The sequence below is a fragment of the Thermobia domestica genome, chromosome 2 (genome assembly GCF_964235325.1).
Source record: "Thermobia domestica chromosome 2, izTheDome1.hap1.1, whole genome shotgun sequence".
NCBI classification, from domain to species: domain Eukaryota; kingdom Metazoa; phylum Arthropoda; class Insecta; order Zygentoma; family Lepismatidae; genus Thermobia; species Thermobia domestica.
Window position 1 is genome coordinate 48,384,271 of NC_137455.1, and position 21,182 is coordinate 48,405,452.

At 35.2% G+C, this 21,182-nt stretch overlaps 1 protein-coding gene across 5 annotated transcripts in view; it reads left to right on the plus strand.

The window, feature by feature from the left end:
• Nucleotides 1–21,182, plus strand: part of LOC145671767 (uncharacterized) — a 64,233-nt gene that overhangs the window by 12,000 nt on the left and 31,051 nt on the right. For all 5 annotated transcript variants that reach the window (XM_081740978.1, XM_081740990.1, XM_081740983.1 and 2 more), the window contains exons 2-6: nt 3,157–3,629; nt 8,830–8,945; nt 13,601–13,834; nt 16,515–16,661; nt 19,984–20,154. In XM_081740978.1, the coding sequence (XP_081597104.1) occupies nt 3,167–3,629; nt 8,830–8,945; nt 13,601–13,834; nt 16,515–16,661; nt 19,984–20,154 (1,131 nt within the window). In that variant the 5' untranslated portion in view covers nt 3,157–3,166. The remainder of the gene's footprint in view (nt 1–3,156; nt 3,630–8,829; nt 8,946–13,600; nt 13,835–16,514; nt 16,662–19,983; nt 20,155–21,182) is intronic.

The window sequence follows — 21,182 nt, forward strand, 5'->3', positions numbered from 1 at the left end:
ATAGTGTTTGCAGAGGCCGCGTTTCTGCGAAAAAAAATCAGGCTTGCATTAAATAGCCTTTTTGCTTGGCAACACTGTATCAACTTTGTCACATTTTCGCACCAATTGATAAATGTTGATGCATACTGCACATATACACAGAAATTCACCCGTAGGAAATCAGTTTTCTGCAATTGAATATTGATTTTTCTTCATTTTGTACATTTTTTATTTTACACTTTCGATACTTTCATTCGTTACTACACAAAAACGTTACATATTCCAACATCGGTCATGATCTCTAAAATATCTGTATAGAACACGCTTACATTTGTTTTAAGCCTCAGATCCTTATCGTTCTTGGTTTAAAAGATATACGCAATCCGTTCTTGGTTTAAAAGATATACGCAATCAAACTGGATTGCGCAACTTTACGGACACAGTGTGTAAACTTTAAAATGACAATTATAAAACAAGTAACAAATCAGCAGGAAGGTGATTTCTCATGGAGAAACTTTTCTAGGAGGTAGCAACGTAGAGAGATTCTTGGTACGAAATGGACCATTACATATTTCTTTGAAGTGTCTTAATGTATGTATATCTTGAAACTTAACTCCTTCATCTCTACACCCATATACTGTGGGAGTGTTATGCATTTGTTGTGGACCACTGTTTGGCGTTGTATTCGTGCGTTACCAACTATTCCAAACTACTGTGCCTGCTGCTGGCACTGTGTGATCGGCAGTTGTAAAACGAAATATTAATATATCGGTGGGTTGTAGGAATGTATCACATACTTAAATCTTGTATAAATATGTTTATCTGTGAATCGTTTCGGAAGTGAAAGCGCTCAAGAAAGACATAATGTCATCCATCTATACCAAACTGTAACTCAGTACTAACTTAAATGTGTTCTTGTTTCGATCAGTATTTTTCTTTAGACGCTTATCTAAATTTGGAAAGGAGAATGAGTCAATGTAAGAATTGTTGTGTTGACGGCCTTTCGTTAAGTGGGGTTTGGCAAATATTTTGTGTTTATAAAGAATCATGTACATTACGTGACAGAAAGAAGTATTAACACAAGAGTGAAGGAACATATTAGACAATCGAGAGTCAAAGAAGCCAGTTCAGGACTTTTTACACATCTGCAAAAATCAATACTGGTACTTTGCATCAAATTGAAAGAAAGGTTTTTGAAGCCTACTATGTCAGAGATAAGAACATGAGTCTTAAATCGGAAAAGGGAAATCTAGACAAACACTAGGATGATATTAAGAATTGTATTAACAAAAATTAAATGATCAAATACATTAAAACATGCTGTATATTGTAAGGTTCCATACCTGCACGTGTAATCAACTACTGATACTATACATAACAGCAGCAAACGATGGAAGATAGATATGAAGAAGGATGGGAAGAAAACCGAAGATGGCCGACCTCCCTTGCAAGAAGACTTCAGGAGGACGAAGGCATCAGTCAACAGCTGATCAATAACCTATCAACACCTTTTTCTTGGAGCCGCAATGTGCTATGGAGTGTCTTTAAACCTATCTCTGAGGGCTGCAATGAGCGAAGGTTTCCGTCATAACCTAAGATCATATTGAACCTTTATTTCCGAAGTTACTATTGTGTGTGCTAAGGACTTACTGAACTCGGAAAGCATTTAGTGATTTACAAAGAAACTTCATAAAACTATTATAGAGATTTATTTTGTAAATAAATTAGGTGAAGAGCTTTATATCCCGGACTTCTACTTGACTTAATCGAAGAAAACATTGCAATATGAAATAATTCTGTATATTTAAGGTTGATATAAAATATACAAAATTCTGTACATACAAGGTAGATAACGAAATATTACAAATTTCACACGAAGGACAAAATAAGTTTAAGCAAATAGAACGTCAGTTATTCGCACGCTCAAAAGTCAAAGAAAAGGACTAAATCGATAAATATATAAATAACTGATATTTTTCTGCATAAATAACACAGTATTGTAAGTTGGGCATGTATATTTCAAGTAATTTGTCGTGTTGTCTTTTGTTTATATATATAATATGTATAGTACCGTACAGTAATGTCGTTATACAATATTTTGTAAAAATAAAACCCAGTATTGTGCGTGTTTTTGATTGATTGATTATCCGCAAAAAATCGCAACTGGTATTCGCACAACCTTCGCTCGCAATTAATGCGAATAAGACACTCTGCTGTACTGTTTAAGGAATTACAGTATGACATTTTGTACAAGAAAAAATTTTGGACAAGAAAACTTTACCAAACTGGATACAAATTTGTTACGGCACTGTATAAACAAATGTTGCAAATATCATTCTCTTGAACTTTAAAATTAGAAAACCGATTACTGCGACTCTCCAAGAGGATATCATGTTTAACCATGTACAATTTTGTACTAATGTACATGGTTGATATCATGAATTTGCTTTTTTTTTCTTCACGGATTTTTAATAATATTTAGAAATTTGGTAAAGTCAACCTCTAAATAGAGAGTATTAATTTATAAGTTAAACAGTGCTTTTTAAAATCATTTACAAATACGAATTATCTATTGTTTGTTTAATTACCTGAATACATAGATTTGTTAATTGATTCATTGCAACTGAAATGCCTATATATGATTAGCCAAACATCTAATACAAGTTTAGCTTAAAATCCATCCCGAAGGAAGTCAATCGATACTTTTACCTGAAATGCCAGTAAGTATCTGAAGAAGAATAATCATCACAGGAGCACATCCGCGGTACTAATGTGTTATATTTTATATGTATTCTTTACATTCAATTAATTATAACAAACTACTTAAATCTACATACTGACTGCGAAGCTCTTGAGAAAGATTTATATAGGCGGATGTGCGGTTTTTCTGGCTATTTAATAATATCCACATGTGATTTTAAATTCCATTTCAGCACAATTGTTGGGCTCAATTTTATTTAGACGGCCTTCGCTATTATTGTTATGTTCGTGTTCCGACATGGATATCAGATTTGTACATAAAATAGAAAGAGAGCTTATTGAATTCAACGATTTTTGAAAGGATGGCCTAATCATGCTCATTTAGAAGGTATCAACTGTGTGTTGAAAAACGTAAAAGTTGATGGTCATTATGATACTTGTCTTGTTAAATATGTTTCAATGTTCACTTTCTTTTAGTGGGAACACAATGAGTGCTGCGCCAGGGACCGAAGATGGTGTGAGTGAGGGCAGTAAAAAGAATTGGGTGAAATTTGAAGAGGATGAAGAAAGTAAAAAGAATGCCGTTTCAGGTGAAATAAGCAGTGCCACACACAAGAAAGAAGCATCAACTCCAGAGGGAGAACAGTATAGTGGTGCTGTGATAAATCCAGAGACTGTCCATGTCAACCTTGATAGGAGTATGAGCAGGTCAATGTCTCAAGAACAGAATGACACTGCTCGTCCATCACCGTCTGTTAGTCCTGATGGAAAGTCTGTATCGACTTTGTCAGTATCAAGTCCTCCATTCCAGTCTCAAGACGCTCGGATTAGCATTCCGTCAACAGCTCAGTCTCAGGGAATGAGAAGTGTCGACCTGAGGGATATGGCAAATGGGAGACTGTCCACAAACATATCAACTTTGGGAAACACGGTCATTAGGCAAGGTTTTGGTAAGTAGCATTTTAATTGTGGGAGATTACTTTTTTGTTGTCACTTCCAAATGTTTCATATACAGTGATGAACATGAAGAGTGGCGAAACCATTGATATGTTGATTTTGTGTGTGTGTGTGTGTGTGTATATATTTATATGTGTGTATGTGAGAGAGAGACCTGTGTAATGGCTACAAGGGGTAGTCGAGCTTTCAGTGCATATACACCAAGTAATTGCACTATCAAAGAACACTGATGACGTAGATAGTATGAAATAACTGATGTTGTGCCTCCCTGTTTGCTATTTTGTTTTCAGTTAAAAGATTTCACTCTATTGATTATAAATTTCCTATAATTGTAAACGACAAAATTTGTAACACAACAATAATTTTATGAATTTGGAATATTTTCTCCTATTCAGGAATGCTTCTTTCTAATCTGAGTAATGACTATTTTCGCGTTGATTCAGAACTTTATTCTGAATTTGTTTCTTACTAGTGGACGGTGCATGATTCCTAATTCACAATTTATTAATACTATACATACGCCAAACACGAAAATTATAATTTAACTGTTAACGTGTCGAGAAAATTTTATTGCCATCCTACGCATAGATAGATCCTTTCAGAAAACTAATTTTGCTTGTTGATTATCTTTTGTATGGTAAACTCAAGTAATTCTTGTAGTCTTTCAACGAAGTTTCCCTGGTACCTATGGCTTTTATTATTATTATTTTGCACTAGCTGGTATCCTATAAAACGTGATTGATAGTGGAACAGCTTTGAAGTCTCACTGTTTTCTTTTGTCCATTTCACTTCAGTAGTGAACATAATTGTTCGAAGGAAAAATTGATGAAACTTGAAGAACGCTTGTATTTCAGCTTCCACTACCTTTTCGTTGTTGAAACGTCGAGAGTGTAGGAAGTGAACAATTTATCATAACGAGGAATAATTCGAGGATGCAAAGTCAGTAATGTATGGTGAATGTGATATCAGTTCAGTTTCCTCAAATTCCTTCAAGTTACTCTGATCGTTTGAGAAGTATGACTGGTTTTGTCCAGTGTCGTAGAAGGGCTGTCTTCCTGTTCAGCAATGCATGATATTTTTGGCATTCAATAGCATACATGCTTGCAATTGTTTGGGCTGCAGGTTGACATTGGTAACTCGATTGTCCGGAAAGAACAGTTATCGAACTATCTTCTTATAATTCCACCAAATACAGAGCATTCTTGTATTAGTAGCACACATGTTTAGCGACAGGCCTGGCTTTTTTTTTTTTTTTTTCCTTTTCTGTTTATGCACGCTAGGATTTCGGAAAAATATATACTTTCCGTTACATGTTATTCTCTTCTTCAGGAGACTCGAACCTCGAACCACATGAGTTTTTCAGGATATTCTTTACGTGTTGTCTACCCTCCCCCTATGCTTCAGCTATGGTTAATTCTTGAAGCAAAATTTGACAGCTCTAGATGCTTTTGCCGAGGTCGTGAAGACGAACGTGCTGGAGTGTGCTCATCAGGTAATCTGTGCGTTGGATTTACTTCTATGGTCAGGCACGCGATCTCGAAAATCGACGCGTTTTCTTCGTACGGGACTTCTGCTTATCGGTAAGTTTCTTGCAACCTGAGTGAAATTTCTTGAGCCATCTGGTTGGTGTGTTGTGATAAAGTCTTTTTCACGTTAAGCACAGCAGATATTTCGGGTTGTTGCGGCATTATCGCCCAGTTCAAGTTGATAAAACAAAAGTTCATACATAGCTTTACAAAATCGCTTTGGATAGCATCACAAAATTTGTTTAATCTACGATGGTGTTTATAAATGAGTATTGTCTAATTTAATAATATGTTTATTGATATTGTAGTTACCGTTCATTTCGTTTTATTATATAACGCATATGAATACCCTTTGGAATTAAGAAATGGTAATAGAAGACCTGGATTTCTCTGCTACAAAATCTGAAAATATGACAAGGACATACTTAAATTAAACATTCTTTTTTTGCATTCGAATTTATTTGTTACAGAAAAATAAACATACGTGAAAGTGTAACTAAAATATTATAACTCACGGAAAAATAATCTACACGAAGTAAATAAATAAATCGCATTAGAACACACACACACAACTTAAATTGTGGCAGACATTTAGAATAATAGTAACATATACATTTAAGCGTAGCTGAGGATGTTGTTACAGTGTCATTGGAAATAATCATATGAATTTTGAAGTCGCTTTTAGCCCTAAAAGAGTTACGAACCTTCGTAAATCCCTAAGGTAATAAATTTTATGTAATTGTGAGGTAAAAACCAAATTTAATGTCTAAATTCTACTCGGAACTATCTACAAACCACACCTTGACTCATAGTTATGAAACATCTTAAGCTTGTATCTCTTGTCGTCAAATCAGGATTCGAAACAGGCATTCCTACACATCGATTTTGCTTCAAAGAATCTACGTATAAAAGAAATGGTATATTATGCAGTTGTATGCACAGCAATATAAATAATAGAACAGTATTAGAAGAACAGCAGTATATAATAAATAATAAACGTAAAATAAGGAAACGATATACATGTATATAATTATTATGTATATGTATGTCGAATATTGAAAGTAATAGAAGAATGCACCTAACTGAATTCCAAGCAATGAAGGCTATACATAAATGAGACATAGTAAACACAAAACCTACAGGAGTCTAGCTGTCAAATTCATTCAGATACCTGGCTAACCTAATCTACACGGCTAAAACTTAACAAATCTGCATATCTAAGTTACACGCTAGTTAAAAAGAAAATTAAGAATGCTTACCTGAAGGGTGTAGACCGTTGCTATACTTACCTGAAGATTGTAATCCATTGTTATACTTACCTTGGGACAGTAACTCAGCGGGAATTTATCCTACGTTGACGTCCTATAGGAACTAAAGTATCTGAAAAAGGAAGAAGTTAAGTTTTGACTGTTACGATTATCAGTCTATTGTAAATTGATGGATGCTACGTTAATGTATCTTAAATTGCATGTTATCTGTTGATAATAATAATGTCATTCTTTGCCAGCATTTTGTAATTCCACAACGTCTTATTCTGTATTTTGTGTTGTTTTCGTCTGTAACTATTGACTTCTTATTCTTCTTTTGCCGTTTTGAAAATTATGTGTACATACGTGTAATACGGAGAATTTACATTCGTTGATAGAGGCTGTTCTTTCGCCGAACATTCACAGCGTTATCCAAGCGCTACATTGTGCTCAGGGCATAGCTTTTGGATGATGACCCAGTGTATTGTGTCGCCTCGCGTATCTCTCAGTTCTGTTAGTCGGAAACATGAGGTGGCGTATGGATTTATCCGGTATCCATGGTCAGGGGAAGAGATGGGCTGCTACGCTTCTGATCATAGAAACCTAGACGGTGAATAACATTTAAGTTCGAAAAGAAAAACCTAAATTTTTATGTCTGTCACATCTATGCTTAACAGGGAAATTATTTTCCCTCCATTCTACTACACAGAGTAAGTAACATGATCATTTGGAGCACAGATGTTGACTAAGTCAACGTTCCCGTCAAGTAAATATACGAAACATACGAATTGCCATATACGAAAAGGTCACAAAAAGTGACAAATGAAATCAGAATCTTACCCTATTGGGTTATACAAAATTCATGCTTCCACGAGGTATAGATCACAAAGGTAATAATACACAGATGGACAACTTCTTGGTGTTTCGGTTATCATAAGGGAGTTACGTTCAGAACTTCATTTTTTAATATAGGTTCGAATTTTGTTTACGAATAAGAAAATTATAAATATAGTAAATTAAGTCATATATATTAAACCAAATCATAGTCTTCTCCTGTTTCGAATGTACATTCTTGAGTCTAGTTCTTCGGGTATTTCACGCAAAACGAATCATTATGTAAGAAAATAAACGGTCTCTAAATTATATCTATAGTTTTAACCGAAACCATAGGAATAGTCCAGTTTACCTGTGAGAAATACATACACTGATTCAAATGCGATGACACATTTATCTTGTAAAGAATTCCAAATGGAATAGTGTCTAAAGTAATATAACAGATTTATCGTATCGAAATATGTGAATGATAGGTATCAAAGAATATCATAATGAATTAAAGAAAAGAATCAGGCAAAGAAGAAAATGTAACAGGAAAATCGCTAATATGAATTACGTTTACTACTTTGCGGCATAATCAAGTGGTTAGCGTACCGAGTTGCCACGCGGCAAAAGAGAGTTAAAATCGTATTCCCTCTACCACTTTTTTACGATTGTTCACGATTGAAACATTGTTGGAGAAGTTGAAAACTTCATACAGATGTGACTGGTTAATTACAGGAACGAAAGTGTAAGTGTTGTCGAAATGAGTGTTTAGAAGAGATTCTAGGCTTTTAGTTGTCGCTAGTTTATGAAGTGTGAATATTGTGTGAAAGTGCTTTCAAACATAAAGAATGACTCAGGTAACATTTTTAGGACTCTGAGTGCACAATGGTGTAAGTGATAATTATACACGAAAAGGTTTTAAAAAAAATGAATGACTGGATCGGGACTTGAATTCGGATCTTCGGCGTGCCGAGCCAATGCGTTAACCGTTACTCTGCTCAGTTCACTACGTGAACAGCCGTACATTCACTTATTTTTAAAGTCACTGTTCATTAACTCAGACCACATGTATTATACCACAACTCCTATTGTGCTTGGACAGTCCAGAGTTCACGTTCAGAACACCTCTAACGGTTGTATTATACATTGATCAATGTAGGAAAAGTCCGACTTTTAACACTGCAGTTTCTCTATAGGTGCGAAATAAATTATATGAAAAGAATGAACAAATGAACTACTTAAGAGACTCCAAGTCGGGATCTTCGGTTTACCGTGCTGGTGTATTATCATTACCGTCTCTGAACAGCCATAGATTTCTCCAATCTTTGGAAGTCCCCTTCCCCACTCGAGTGGTTTGAAGAAATTCCAGTCAGCTCGATATTTATTTCCACTTGAAAGCTCTGGCCTTGTGAAATATTGCAGTAATTTAATCATCATAAGGCGGTTTTTTATAGGTGCTCTACTGGTGGTTTAGTAATGAGTATATACTTTATACATTCAGTTGGTTAACGACTATAGTTGTTTGATGTAAAATAGCGTTAGGATGCAGAGAGATAATTAAACTTTTTGTTGTGTTTCGTTACATTAGTTTGTTTTTTCAGCTAATGGTGACATAATTGTTACTCTCCTTCCTGTCAATACAAAGTGGCCTTGGATCACCCCTGCTCAATTCCGTCCAGAACTTGTGCCTGAAGAGCTTATGGCCCAGGGGCTCACTGTAAGTTCATATAAAACAACTAATCCGTTTCCTTCTTCTTTTGTTTCTTCCAGGGTCTTATTTTTCTGCTCCTTTATAAACAGAAACAGCATGACAGTAACCATTTCATGTCATTTTCTGTTAATAATAATAATAGAGGAAGAAGAATGAGAAGTTAGTTTCGTTTTACAGTTGCGAAACTACAGTAGACTTCCAAACTGCGAATTCAATATTGAAAAACATTTATTGCGGTTATACTATGAGTTCTGTATGATTATAGTGCGTCCAGTAAGAGAACGTCTCTGACAGCTCACAGTGACATTGCCACTACTCGCGTGTCAAGGTTTTTTTCGGTGCAAGTGTATTGGAAATTTAATTAATGGTATAAGACAGAGTGATCGTGGTTGGTAACACTGCTATCAAAGTAGGGGCTGCAATGTCCCACCGCATGTGGTAAGAAACGTCAGAGACCATCTCTTGTTGGCCGTGCTATAGCATGATTTAGGGACGCATACAAGAGGTATCAGTCATAGCAGTAAACGACTTCTTACTACACCAATATTCATGAACATTCTGTTCATGGTGAAATGAAAAGAATTGAGTTCCGGAGAATGATTTTAATGCGTGGAAGTTATTTGTGTCTATAGAAATGTTTCAGGTACCATATCGAGACTAGGCAGTGACAAATATGAAGTGAGTACATACCTTATTTTTATGTTGTAGAAATATAGATGTCTGAATAATACAATTCCTGTAGACGACACACTTCAGTATTCGTAACTATCACTGTGGTAAATTTTTCACAGACAATAACGGCTGCACCATTTGAAATGAATTCTTGATTGGGTCGAGCAGGATTTTTATTTCAATTCGATTCAAATATGCATCCTATGGAGGTGGAAAAGGGCGTTCATGGATACCTTTCAAGTATTTGCCATAAACCTATTCTCCACGTGCTAGAAATGGGCTATAAGGAGAAATGAAAAAGAAATATTTATATTCATGTACAATTATGCTGATATACAAGTTTATCTTGAATAACTTTATAATTTTAAAGCAAATGATACTGCTATTGATGATCAGAAAATTACGATGAAAGAAGGTTTTTTTTTTTTAATGTATTCAATTTATAAACAAAGTACTTTATATACTCACTATATAGCGGACTACATTTATTTTACAGTTTGCAGAGAGGTAACATATTTTATTTTGGTTGTTTACTGATTAAGATCTTTAAGGTTGGTGTAAAGAGACAAGTTTTGCCAATAGATGTCACTATGGTCTTCTTATCTCTCTCTCTCTCTCTCTCTCTCTCTCTTTATTTTTTTTTTAACCTTACATGATAATGTACAGTTTCTCTTACAGATTTCTAGAGACTTCAAATTTTTAGAGGAGAAATTTCATAACATATCGAAGGCAACAATCAGTGCCGAATTTTTATTTATAATTTTCTTTATTGTTGAAACAGTTCCATTGTTAAAGGTTTGGATATTCATTTCAACAATCAAGGTATTTCAACAACGAAGAAAATTACAAATAAAAAATCGGCACGGACTGTTGCCTTCGATAGGTTATGAAGTTACTTCTCTCAAAGTTTGAAGTCTGTAAGTTGAAATTTGTAAGAGAAATCGTGAATTTTTGTGAAAGGTAAAAAATACATGAGAGAGATACGAAGACTGTAGTTACATCTATCGGCAAAACTTGTCCCTTTACACCAACCTTAAAAATAAAAGATTAACATTACCGTACATTGTCTTTCCCGTCCAGTTATTGTGAATTCAGAAAACAGCATAAATACCGAGAAATTTCTGATCTCGCTCTCATTCTTACAATCACAATGAAGAAATCGAAAACCCCGTAGTTTACCAACTGAGAAAAGGAACATTTAAATTTTATTCCGTTTTTCAAAAATAATTCAAGTACAAGTGATTTAAATAAAAACAATTCACCTAAATAAAAAAATCGACAAAAATATTTTTATTATTATTATTTTATTTATTTGTTTATTTATTTTTTTACACTTTTCCAACCCTGCCATGAACTGTAGACTCAAGAAAGAATAAAACTCCTTATTAATGATCACTGTATTTCTGGAAAACTATTAATACAGTTAACTTTAAATTAAATTTACTAGTATGTCTACCAAGAGGCTTTAGAACACACACAAAAACCACTTGGCTTAACGGTCCATTTGTGAGCTTAAGGCTACTCTAGCGCCATCCACTAGCGACCGGCTGAACTACGTCCAGCCTAGCGTTGAGCACGTACCAGTTCTTAACTCACGAGGAAAGGGCGCGATGTCACTCAGATAATTGCACAAAATTTGATGTAGGAGTAGATAATGCGAATAGAAAACAACGTGTGGAAGCATTCGTTTCGCAGGCGTTCGGAATCGGAAATAATAGGCCGTACAGTTTAAGAGAAGTATGGTCAGTCATTCAGGTATTGATGGGACGGAGCCTTTGCTCGCTGTTGCACCCAATGCAAAAGAAGTTGAAGTAGAATGAAAACAGAAAAGATGAGCTGAACAGAAAATGCGCGAATGTCCGCCCTCAGTTCCACCAAGCGAATGCCGGGATACTAAATCCTCAACTGCCCTTGCCATTACCCACCTTATCTCTATGAAGAGAAATTGAAATAAATTTTTAAAAAAACAGTCTCATCTGTTTCAGACTGAACGTGTATTGGTTTCTTTTAGCATATTTATTTTTTTAATACAGTTCTCGGTACTGTGTGTGCCTGTTATATTTTTTAATGCTTCTGTTAACAGTTGTTTCCTTATGTCAAAGAAAATAAGTATATAACTCACTGTATGGTATATTAAGGATAACTACAGTATTTTCTAATCTTGTTGAGACCAGTTTGGAAGCTAACTTTACGAACATGTATATAGACAGTGAAGACGTTTTGTCTCATGTGTGCTAATCATGAAACGCTCATGTTCGTTTTGTGTTCATGCTATTAAAGTGCAGTGTTTGTGAAACACGCATGAGTTATATTTGGAGTCTTGAACGCAGTTGTTACGAGACTGTTTCTGTCCAATCCATTTTGCTGCTTTCTAGTGGTGAGTAGATTAAATTCAAATATTTCCTTTATCCTTTGCGTGAACATAGTTCTGTTAATGTACAGTCGTGTATGTATTCAAACAATAATTTTTTTTATTGCTGTTCATAATCGTTCCCATTTTAAACATCCTTAATCCCGAAATATATATTTAAATTCTCCTCACAAACACCAAATACTTTAATTTTGGTGGACACCACGTCGTAGATATCAAATACCCGTACAAATGAAATCAGTTAATATTGGTGGATTCAAACATTTAATACATGCGTACTGACAGCATCTTATAGTGTGAAGAAATTGAGCAACTTCATTTCGACCCCTTTCCTGGAAAACTTCTGGCGACACCCATGATTAATTTTTGTATATATTTTCTTTATATTTTAATATAATTTCATTAAGCTAACTAGTGATGCATACCCAATTGGTAATGGCAAGGGCGGGACAGTTGATGGATTTAATATCCCGGCATTCTGCTGGTGGGACCGAGGGTGTACATTGGCGCATTTTCTGTTCAGCTCATCTTTTCTGTTTTCATTCTACTTTATTTAACTTCTGCATTGGCCGCAACAGCGAGCAAAGGCTCCGTCCCATCAATATCTGATTGACAAGCCATACTTCTGTAGAACTGTAGGGCCCATTATTTGTGATTTCAAACGCTTGCGGTATGAATGCTTCCACACGCTCTTTTCTATTCGCATTACCTACTCCTACACGAAGTTTGGTGCAATTATCTCTGAGTGACATCACGCCCTTTCCTCGTCAGTTCAGCTTTTGAACTTCTGTACCTAGGAAGATTTGTGAAGAATAGCACACATTCAATATAACAACAAAATATAGCATTGACGAATTATGTAAAGTAGGGTCTTCATTTGTTCAATGTTCCAAGAAATTGCTGTTTTTCTTTACAATTACGAACAATCCATATACAGTAAGTCCTCTTTCATTGGGAATTATTACTTCTCTTCGTTGAACAGTTCGTTAGTAGTAAATCATTTTATTATATATATATATATATATATATATATATATATATTTAAGTATGAAGTTTAAAAATATGAATGATTGTAACCTAGATTAACCAGTGTAACCTAGAAATTTTGATACATGGTAAATAAAAATTCGACATTTTTCACCCTCGTTAAAGCGATCACTAATTAGTATCCTTTTCGAGTCTACAGTTCTTGGTTCTCTTTTAAAGTGGCCATAGTGCTCTTCAAATAATTAAGAGGAGGGTCTTGATGTTAACTTGGGTATATCTTTTGGATTTGAAGAAAATTTACACGATATTCTAAACATTTCTCGTGTAAGTTTTTTAAATTGGGGTAATCAAGTACAAATAAGTACAAAATAATTAATAACGTGTTCCATGCAAAATATACAACATGCAATTCTTCTTACATTCGACACGTAATAAGAGATGTATGTTTGTAGTATATGCAAAAGTTTTGAATCAGTGGAATTTTAAGCAGAAGTTGAAAGCAAGACAGGACATTGTATACCTCTGTATTTTATTTAATTAATACGGTGTCTGTGTTTGTTTATCGTACGTAATATTTACTATAGCATATCAACATACGTTATTTAGTCTTTTGTCTTTTGTTTCGTTCCAGCTAACTGTAGAAGACTATGTACATGTAATGGAAGTTTTGACCAATGATGTAAGGTTTAACGCTTATAATGTGTGTTACAAAAGAATTCTGATATCATGGATATTTCTGGCGTTCGTGGTTCTGCTGGGACTTCTCTTCTCTGGAGTTACTGGCTTGACATTGTTCGGTCTAGGAGTTATTTGGTTAATTCTAAATGCAGGAGCTATATTTCTTTGTATGTGGATTAAAATCAAGGTAAGTTTACGTGCACAGTTGTCGTATTCAAAAGTGTGTTCCTTTCTATACTAGTTTTTGTATCATCAGTATTTGAATCTCTCCCACTGTCGAGAGGTCATAAAATATTTGAACCATACATCACCGCAAAGGCACGTGTGGTACAAACCGGCTGGTATGCCGTTGCGCCAGTTTATTTATTTTTTAATAGAAACATGCTTATTTCAAAAGAATCACATTCCAGGCCTGTGAAAAGTAAAACAAGATGTTTTCATGTTCTACATGTAAACGCGGAAGGAATTAAGCATATCATGAAACAGTGTTTTTTAATCATAATAATTACTGAGCCTAAGAATCATTCACTTCATGACCTAAGAAACAAAGGTTCGTTATTGCAGACAGGAGGAGACTGTTAATGAATCTTTCCTTTCAAAGTCTAATTCCAGTCAGGATTAACGTCCTCCCTAAGGTCTTATTTTATATTGAATTCTCATTTTCTTTTTGTACCAAAACTTTGTTCGCAAGGTCGTCTTAATTAAAACCCTATTTTCCGTGTACCCTTCCGCATATATCGCCAGTATAAGACGTCTTGTTTTCCTTACCTGCACTGTGTTCTCCGAAGAGTGTATAATGAATTATATTGTAATAACTTTCTCAATTCATCTCCTCTGTCGTGTTATTTTGCTTTGAATATATTTTTAAAAATTAGCCTGTGATGAACCCAGCGAGTTAATGCCTAGTCTTCACATTCGTGCAACAGAATGGGCATGGAAGATTATAGGAAATACTTAGGGAGAAACTAAGTGTACTAAATTGCAGTAATATTTATTTTTTGATTATGGTAAACTTGAATTTGGAAAATATTGCATTTTGTGGATAGCATGTTCAGAGATGTGTCGTAGACAATCATCCTAGTCATACATGTTTTGTCTATGGCACTTAGTATTTATTCTACGTGTGTTATGTAGACCGCTTATACAAGACGTCATACTAATATACTTTAATGTAATTTTTATTGGTGCCAAAAAAGGATCTTCGTGTTTTCCCCTAGTGTGTTTGGTTTGGTTCAACCGTTGCTTTGTGAGAAGAGTATTTTAGAAAGGAAACAAGATGGCCAATTTTTCGTGATGATGAATAAATTGGAATACAAAATGTTATACTGATTTTTTTTTTTTTGTCATTAATTTGTTTATTTTAATTCGCCGAAAGCTTTCAGTACTCAACGAGTTTTCTTCAGATATGTTGGAAATTGAGGGAGAAGAAAATGACGCTTGACTTAATAGGATGCATATTCAGTATTCATTAAAAAATACCCCTATCATTTTTTAAATGTAACTTGTAATAACGCTGATTGAAACTCGATACACACTCGTACTTCGAATTATTCATTAATAAATAAGTATTTAATGACACTATATGAATATTAAGTAATGTGTTAATAGCGCTATATATATATATATATATATATATATATATTGTAGTTAAACATATTCATAGTGAGCATATACAGATGAAAAATAAATGTAATGACAAGTAGTGCAGATTTACTTTTAAGGAACCACTTTAAACGTCATAAGATAAATGTCAATAATACAATGCCTGGATAGAGGATTTTACTCCGCCGCATCAGCTTGAAGATACTTTATAATTATTGCTTGTATGTACTTTAGGAAGCTTAACGAAGTGTACTGACAAAATTGATTGAGCTTCCACTAAAATGTCAGTTTTACATAAGGGATAACACTTTTCCTACTTCTTAACCAAATTTCACGAACTTTAAAAACAATACATTTTCATTAGCACCTCTTTTAACAGTTTATAATTACATAGACCTACATTGTCGAAGAATAACTCCCTTAATTCTGCGTAGCCATCTCGATACAACTACGCCACACACAAGTCGTCTCACCTGACCAGTTGGCGACTATTGATTGACTGACTTCTCTTTGAATTTCTGCTCTTCTAGTGTTTAAATTTTTAGTTATGAAAATTGCATAAAACGTACAAAGGCTTTCTAAAGAATGATTTTAACACTTTATAATTCTTATTTCTTAGTAAAGAAGTACTGCACGAGTATTAATCCCTGTTAAGCTTTGTCCTAATCTACTGCTATCCTGTAAGAGTCGTCTGCTTTACTTTCTCTCACAGCGTTGTATGGATTTTGTGGTACAGACTGTCACATGCACCCATACCATTTTGCGAAGAACGCAAAATATACGAGATCGTTGGAATGGGCAAAACGTACCGTTACATAACTATGGAACTTCGGCACTGGTGCTAAGTATCAGTGTAAGAGGAGAAGTTTTGCCAAGCCTGTCTGCTGAAAATCCGCCTTGTATCTTTATCGTGACACATAGTTCACTGTTCGAATGCTCAGATTTTCCTCTTTGTACCTCCTCTTCATCAATAGACGCTACCTTGCCTAAAATTATGGAACTCGTATGTAAGCATAAATAACATAATCCAAGGAAACATGGCGCTCCTGCAAGCTGCATCGTCCACAATCAGATAATTTTGGGTGCTTTTATGATAAGTACTCTTAATGAGGGAGAAGAATTTATTAAAATGACTTTTTCAAATAGGTAATTGAATACACCTAATAATCTCAATGGATCATTTTTGAAGAAATAAATCGTGTTTGTTTTATTGATGCTTTTCGCCAATATCTAATTATCATGTGTGTTTCATTTTCTTTTTGCAGTTGAATCATAATTTGGAACGATGTATGGCCCAGGTAAACAAACATCTTTTGCGGCATAAAATTATTCTGGGCCTGGATGATAGAGGAAAACTATCTTGTCACAAAGTTAACTTATGTTTCATCTATTTTGACACATCAGATTGTATTGTAAGTCACATTCATTTTTCTTTCATGCATTATAATTTAGTATATTATTTTTAGAAACTTTTGCCTGAACACACGTTACGTAGGTTTGAGCAAATGCATACGTATATTATTGCTGTATAATGTATTTATTTATTTATGATGTTTTTCTTACAAGAGTGGATAACCATTTTTGTACTAGAAACATTAACATGGGAAGGTTTTTTTGAAAAAAGTTAGCCAACAAATTTATGTTGGAGATACCACGTAACAGTCTGTAATTTAGTGAGGAAGGTGAAGGTGTAATGTAAGGATTGTGATTTGATATATACATTGGGGAAACAGGGAAGAACGTTAAGGAGAGAATAAAAAAACATAGGGATGATGTGAGACTTAAGAGAGAAAATAATGCCATATACAAACATATTAAACGGGGCATGATACAGATTGGGAAGTTGTACAGAGGGGCGGAGAATAGACCAATTATAAGGAAATGGAAGGAAGCACAAATAAAGAAAGGAAAAAAGCTACATTGAACTGAACAAGTGGACTGTTAATACATGGGCTATGGGATAAATTATTGGAACGAATTGAAAGAAAATTACAAGACTAGACAGATTTAGTGTAATTTATATCCGTATATTTAATATTGTTATATTTATATATTGATAGTTTTATATATTGTAACATTTTTATTTCTATGTGTATTTTTTATATTGTTATATTTGTAATAAGTTGTATTTAGTATAGTTTTGTTACTTTTAAATTATATCTAATAGGCATCAAGGGAGGACTAAGAGAAAGTTTTTAAGGCAATTGGTCAATTATAAACAACAGGTGGATTACAGATGTTTGGAAAAGATAAACACAGATGGAAGGGTAATTAAGTCAGGGCAGGTGGCCGACAGATGAGGCCCGAGGAAGAAAGACCCAAGTGGCTTTCCATACAAACAATGAATCTTAGTATTTTCACTTTTAGTATATATTTCTATGCTATGAAGATATCTCTTTCAGTTAGTGTCTGATGAAGATAACGTCAGGTTGTCGAAATCATTACACTGTATTTTAGTTTTAATAAGTAAGTGTATATACTGTGGTCAGAAGAGTTAATTATTCCTCTAGATACTCTTCTTGACTTCGGGTTTTATGTTGAAAGTATGTAAAGGTAACCAAGAAAGTTCTGTCACGTTTTGTGGATGTCTGCGTTCAATTGGCCCTCATACCATGAGTTGAATGCAAATGGAGATTAGGCGAAGGTCAGTTGTTGGTATTGGTATATCTAACATACTACCTGGTTGTGGCAGTTCAGTTACACTATGAATTGCGTAAGAACAGAATGAAAATTGGACCTCCCCAGTGCGTCATAAAAGCATGTATGCTGTACGAGTTCAGACTGGGATCAAACGCCGCTGCACCGATGTGGAAGATATGTCAGGCCTTTGGTGAGGGTGTCGACTACGCGGACATTGCAGCGGTGATTTAACGATGGTGACGAAATACTCGAAGACACACCACATGCCGGAAGACTAACACACGTCCAAAATAAAGATCTTTAGACAGCAATTGATGCGGACAGTGGCCAGACATGTGAGGAACTGGAACTACAATTTAGTGTGAGTGGAGAAACCATTCGGCAGTACCTCCATCAACGTGGGAAGCTCGATGGGTTCCACATTATTGACTCCGGGCCAGTTTGCAACGTGAGCAGATAGCTGTGTTTCTTTGCTGTCTCGTCTGACGAAGGAGCCATTTCTGGACAGGGCGTTGACATGTGATGAGAAATGGATCCTGTGCGAAACTCCACAGAGCCGTCGTCATTGGTTAGTTTCCCATGAACCGGTTCCAAAACAGCCGAAACCAGCATTGCACCATAAGGTTCTCGTATGTGTTTGGTGGAATACTCGCGGCATCATGCTTCGGGAACTGCTATCAGCTGGTCAGAGCATCAAAGTAACTGTGTACTGTCAGCAGTTGAGCCGTGTTCAAGGAAAAAACTCAAACCTCTTGAGCCAGTTGAATCGCAAAGGAGTCCTCCTGTTACAGGTCAACGCTAAGTCCCACGTGACTAGGATGACCCGGGACACCATTCTACGCCTTGAATAAAAAACACTTGCATCCGACGTACTCCCCGGACATTGCACCGTCCGATTATCACCTGTTCCATTCTTTGGACATTCACCTTAGAAGACGCCAGTGCAAAATGCACTTGATACCTTCTTCACTTCATGGGCCACGAAGTTCTGTCGCGATGGAATCCATGGCCATCCAGAACGTTGGCAGAAGGTCGTCTTTGCTGATGGAGACTATTTTTGATCTTCCAGGTACATCTTAGGTGACATATCGATGTTCGAAGATGGTAGGTGAAAAAAGTGACAAAACTTTCTTGGTTACCTTTATAGAAATACCTGAAGAATTCTTATGTTGTCATATCCAGGTGCATCTATATATCCAACACACAAACTATCGAGCAGAACATCCTGATGAAGATTTCGAAGCTTAATGAAGTCGGAACTGATCTGGAAAAGGAACAAAATAATACACACTAAAAAGTAGTTATATTAATTTTGTCACATAATTGTATACGTTTGTGTATAAGCGATATGGAAACTTTAACATTTTATTTGACACATAGTTGGAAAGAGTCACCTTAAAGCGTTTTCAGCTTTTGTAATTATTATATGTTGAAGTTACTAGTATTATCATGTAGTCATTGACTGTGGTTTAACGAATCCAGTAAGCATACTTTTCTACTGTATGTAGTGTGTCAAGAACTCATTTTTTCTTATACATAAGTATTTATTTTCTGCATAATTATGTTAGAAACAATTTTATAATGTAATCAGTTACAGCGTAAGTTTTTTTCATACAGCGCTGAATGAAATAATAATAAATTATCGAAACTGTATGCATTTCTCAACATTTGAAGGATGCTTAAACACTAGTCTTTTCAGCTACTATGCACCAAATATTACTAGAAAGCAATTTTTGCTTGGCACTTACTATGTTCAAATGAAGTAAAAATTATTTCTTCACTTTCTGTATGTTCCGGATCAAGAGCACGGTTTTGATCCCTCCATTTATTTATTTATTTATTTATTATTTATTATTTAGTAAGGCACTGGTGAAAAACAGATTTTTACTTCATCGTTGCAGAAACGTCACAGTAAGTCCAAATAATTTTAATAGAAAACCGTTCTTTCGTATGAATGTATATGATATTGGTTGTGAGTTGTGTAAAAGTGTTAATATATTCTCAAATTATTCTCTTTAGCTTAAGACAATAATTATTAAAGCTTAATATTAAGCAATGACTGGATCAATTTTACATTTAATTCAATATTCATAGAAAAAGCTACATGAATTTATTGAGAACGAGGAAAGGTCAGGACAGCCAGTGAATCGCGAAGAAACTACAGAAGATAGGCGGAGGAGGCAACAGTTTCAACAGAGGATGGATATTGAAGATCATGATATCATTATTCAAGGAAGTCAGACAACACGTCTATCTCGAAAGCAGGTACGTAATCAAATTAATTTTATATCTTAACAAGTAGTATAATAATAATAAAAATGAATTCTTTTGGTGAAAACTTGACAGGAACTTCTATACAGGAACTAGTGGAGCCCTTATTTATTTATTTATTTTTAAACGCTCGATTTTGAAATTTTTAAAGGTGTACTTTTCAGATACTCTCTTCATTGTCACGAAATTCCTGCTTCCCTTTTCCATCTCTGGCCATACTGACAGCTTTCTATGGGTCATAAAGGTTATATGACAGCATGATGCTTTAATACATATTTTACTATATGTTGTAATACAGGATGGCCCACGTAAAAGTATCCCGGCGGGTAATAAAGAAATGAATAAATAATTGTAATTCTCTTGAATAATTCTGGCGGTCGCAGGTGTGTCACCCAACGTGCTGTCGTCTAGCATCTTCAGTAGTTTGGTGCCTGGCGCCATGATGTTTTGCGGCAGCATGTCGCCCGAAGTGCAGTTGTTCAACCGGAATTTGTTGCCTGTTCAGTTCTGGTAAACAAGTTTCGTTGAAAAGATCGTGTTTTCCGTGGAGCAGCGAATTGTGATAGTGGAATAATATGTACAGACGGAGTCAATTAAAAAACAATAAGAGGCCTTCACTGTTACGTACCCAGGAACAACATCAGCTGCGAAACACTGTGTTCACAACCTAGTGCAAGCATGGTATCAAACTTGGTCCGAATATGAGTAGGCGAAAACCAAATGTCCAAATACCGGAGGTCGTTCGTGATATTCATCAGCGGGTAACACGAAACCCGCAAAAGTTTACCAGGAAACTAACTATCCCAGTAGGTCGATGTGTCACGAACAACATGTCTGTGTGCTGAAGTTTGAAGTTGAAACCATACCGAGTAATTTGTGTTCAGGAAATCAAAAACTCGGAGACAGATAAACAATTTGCGTACTGTAATTGGTTACTGATAGTGATTACAGACGGGTGCTGCAGACCTCTGTTGTACTTTATGCCCGACGAAGCATGGTTCCATTTATCGAGTTATGTGAAT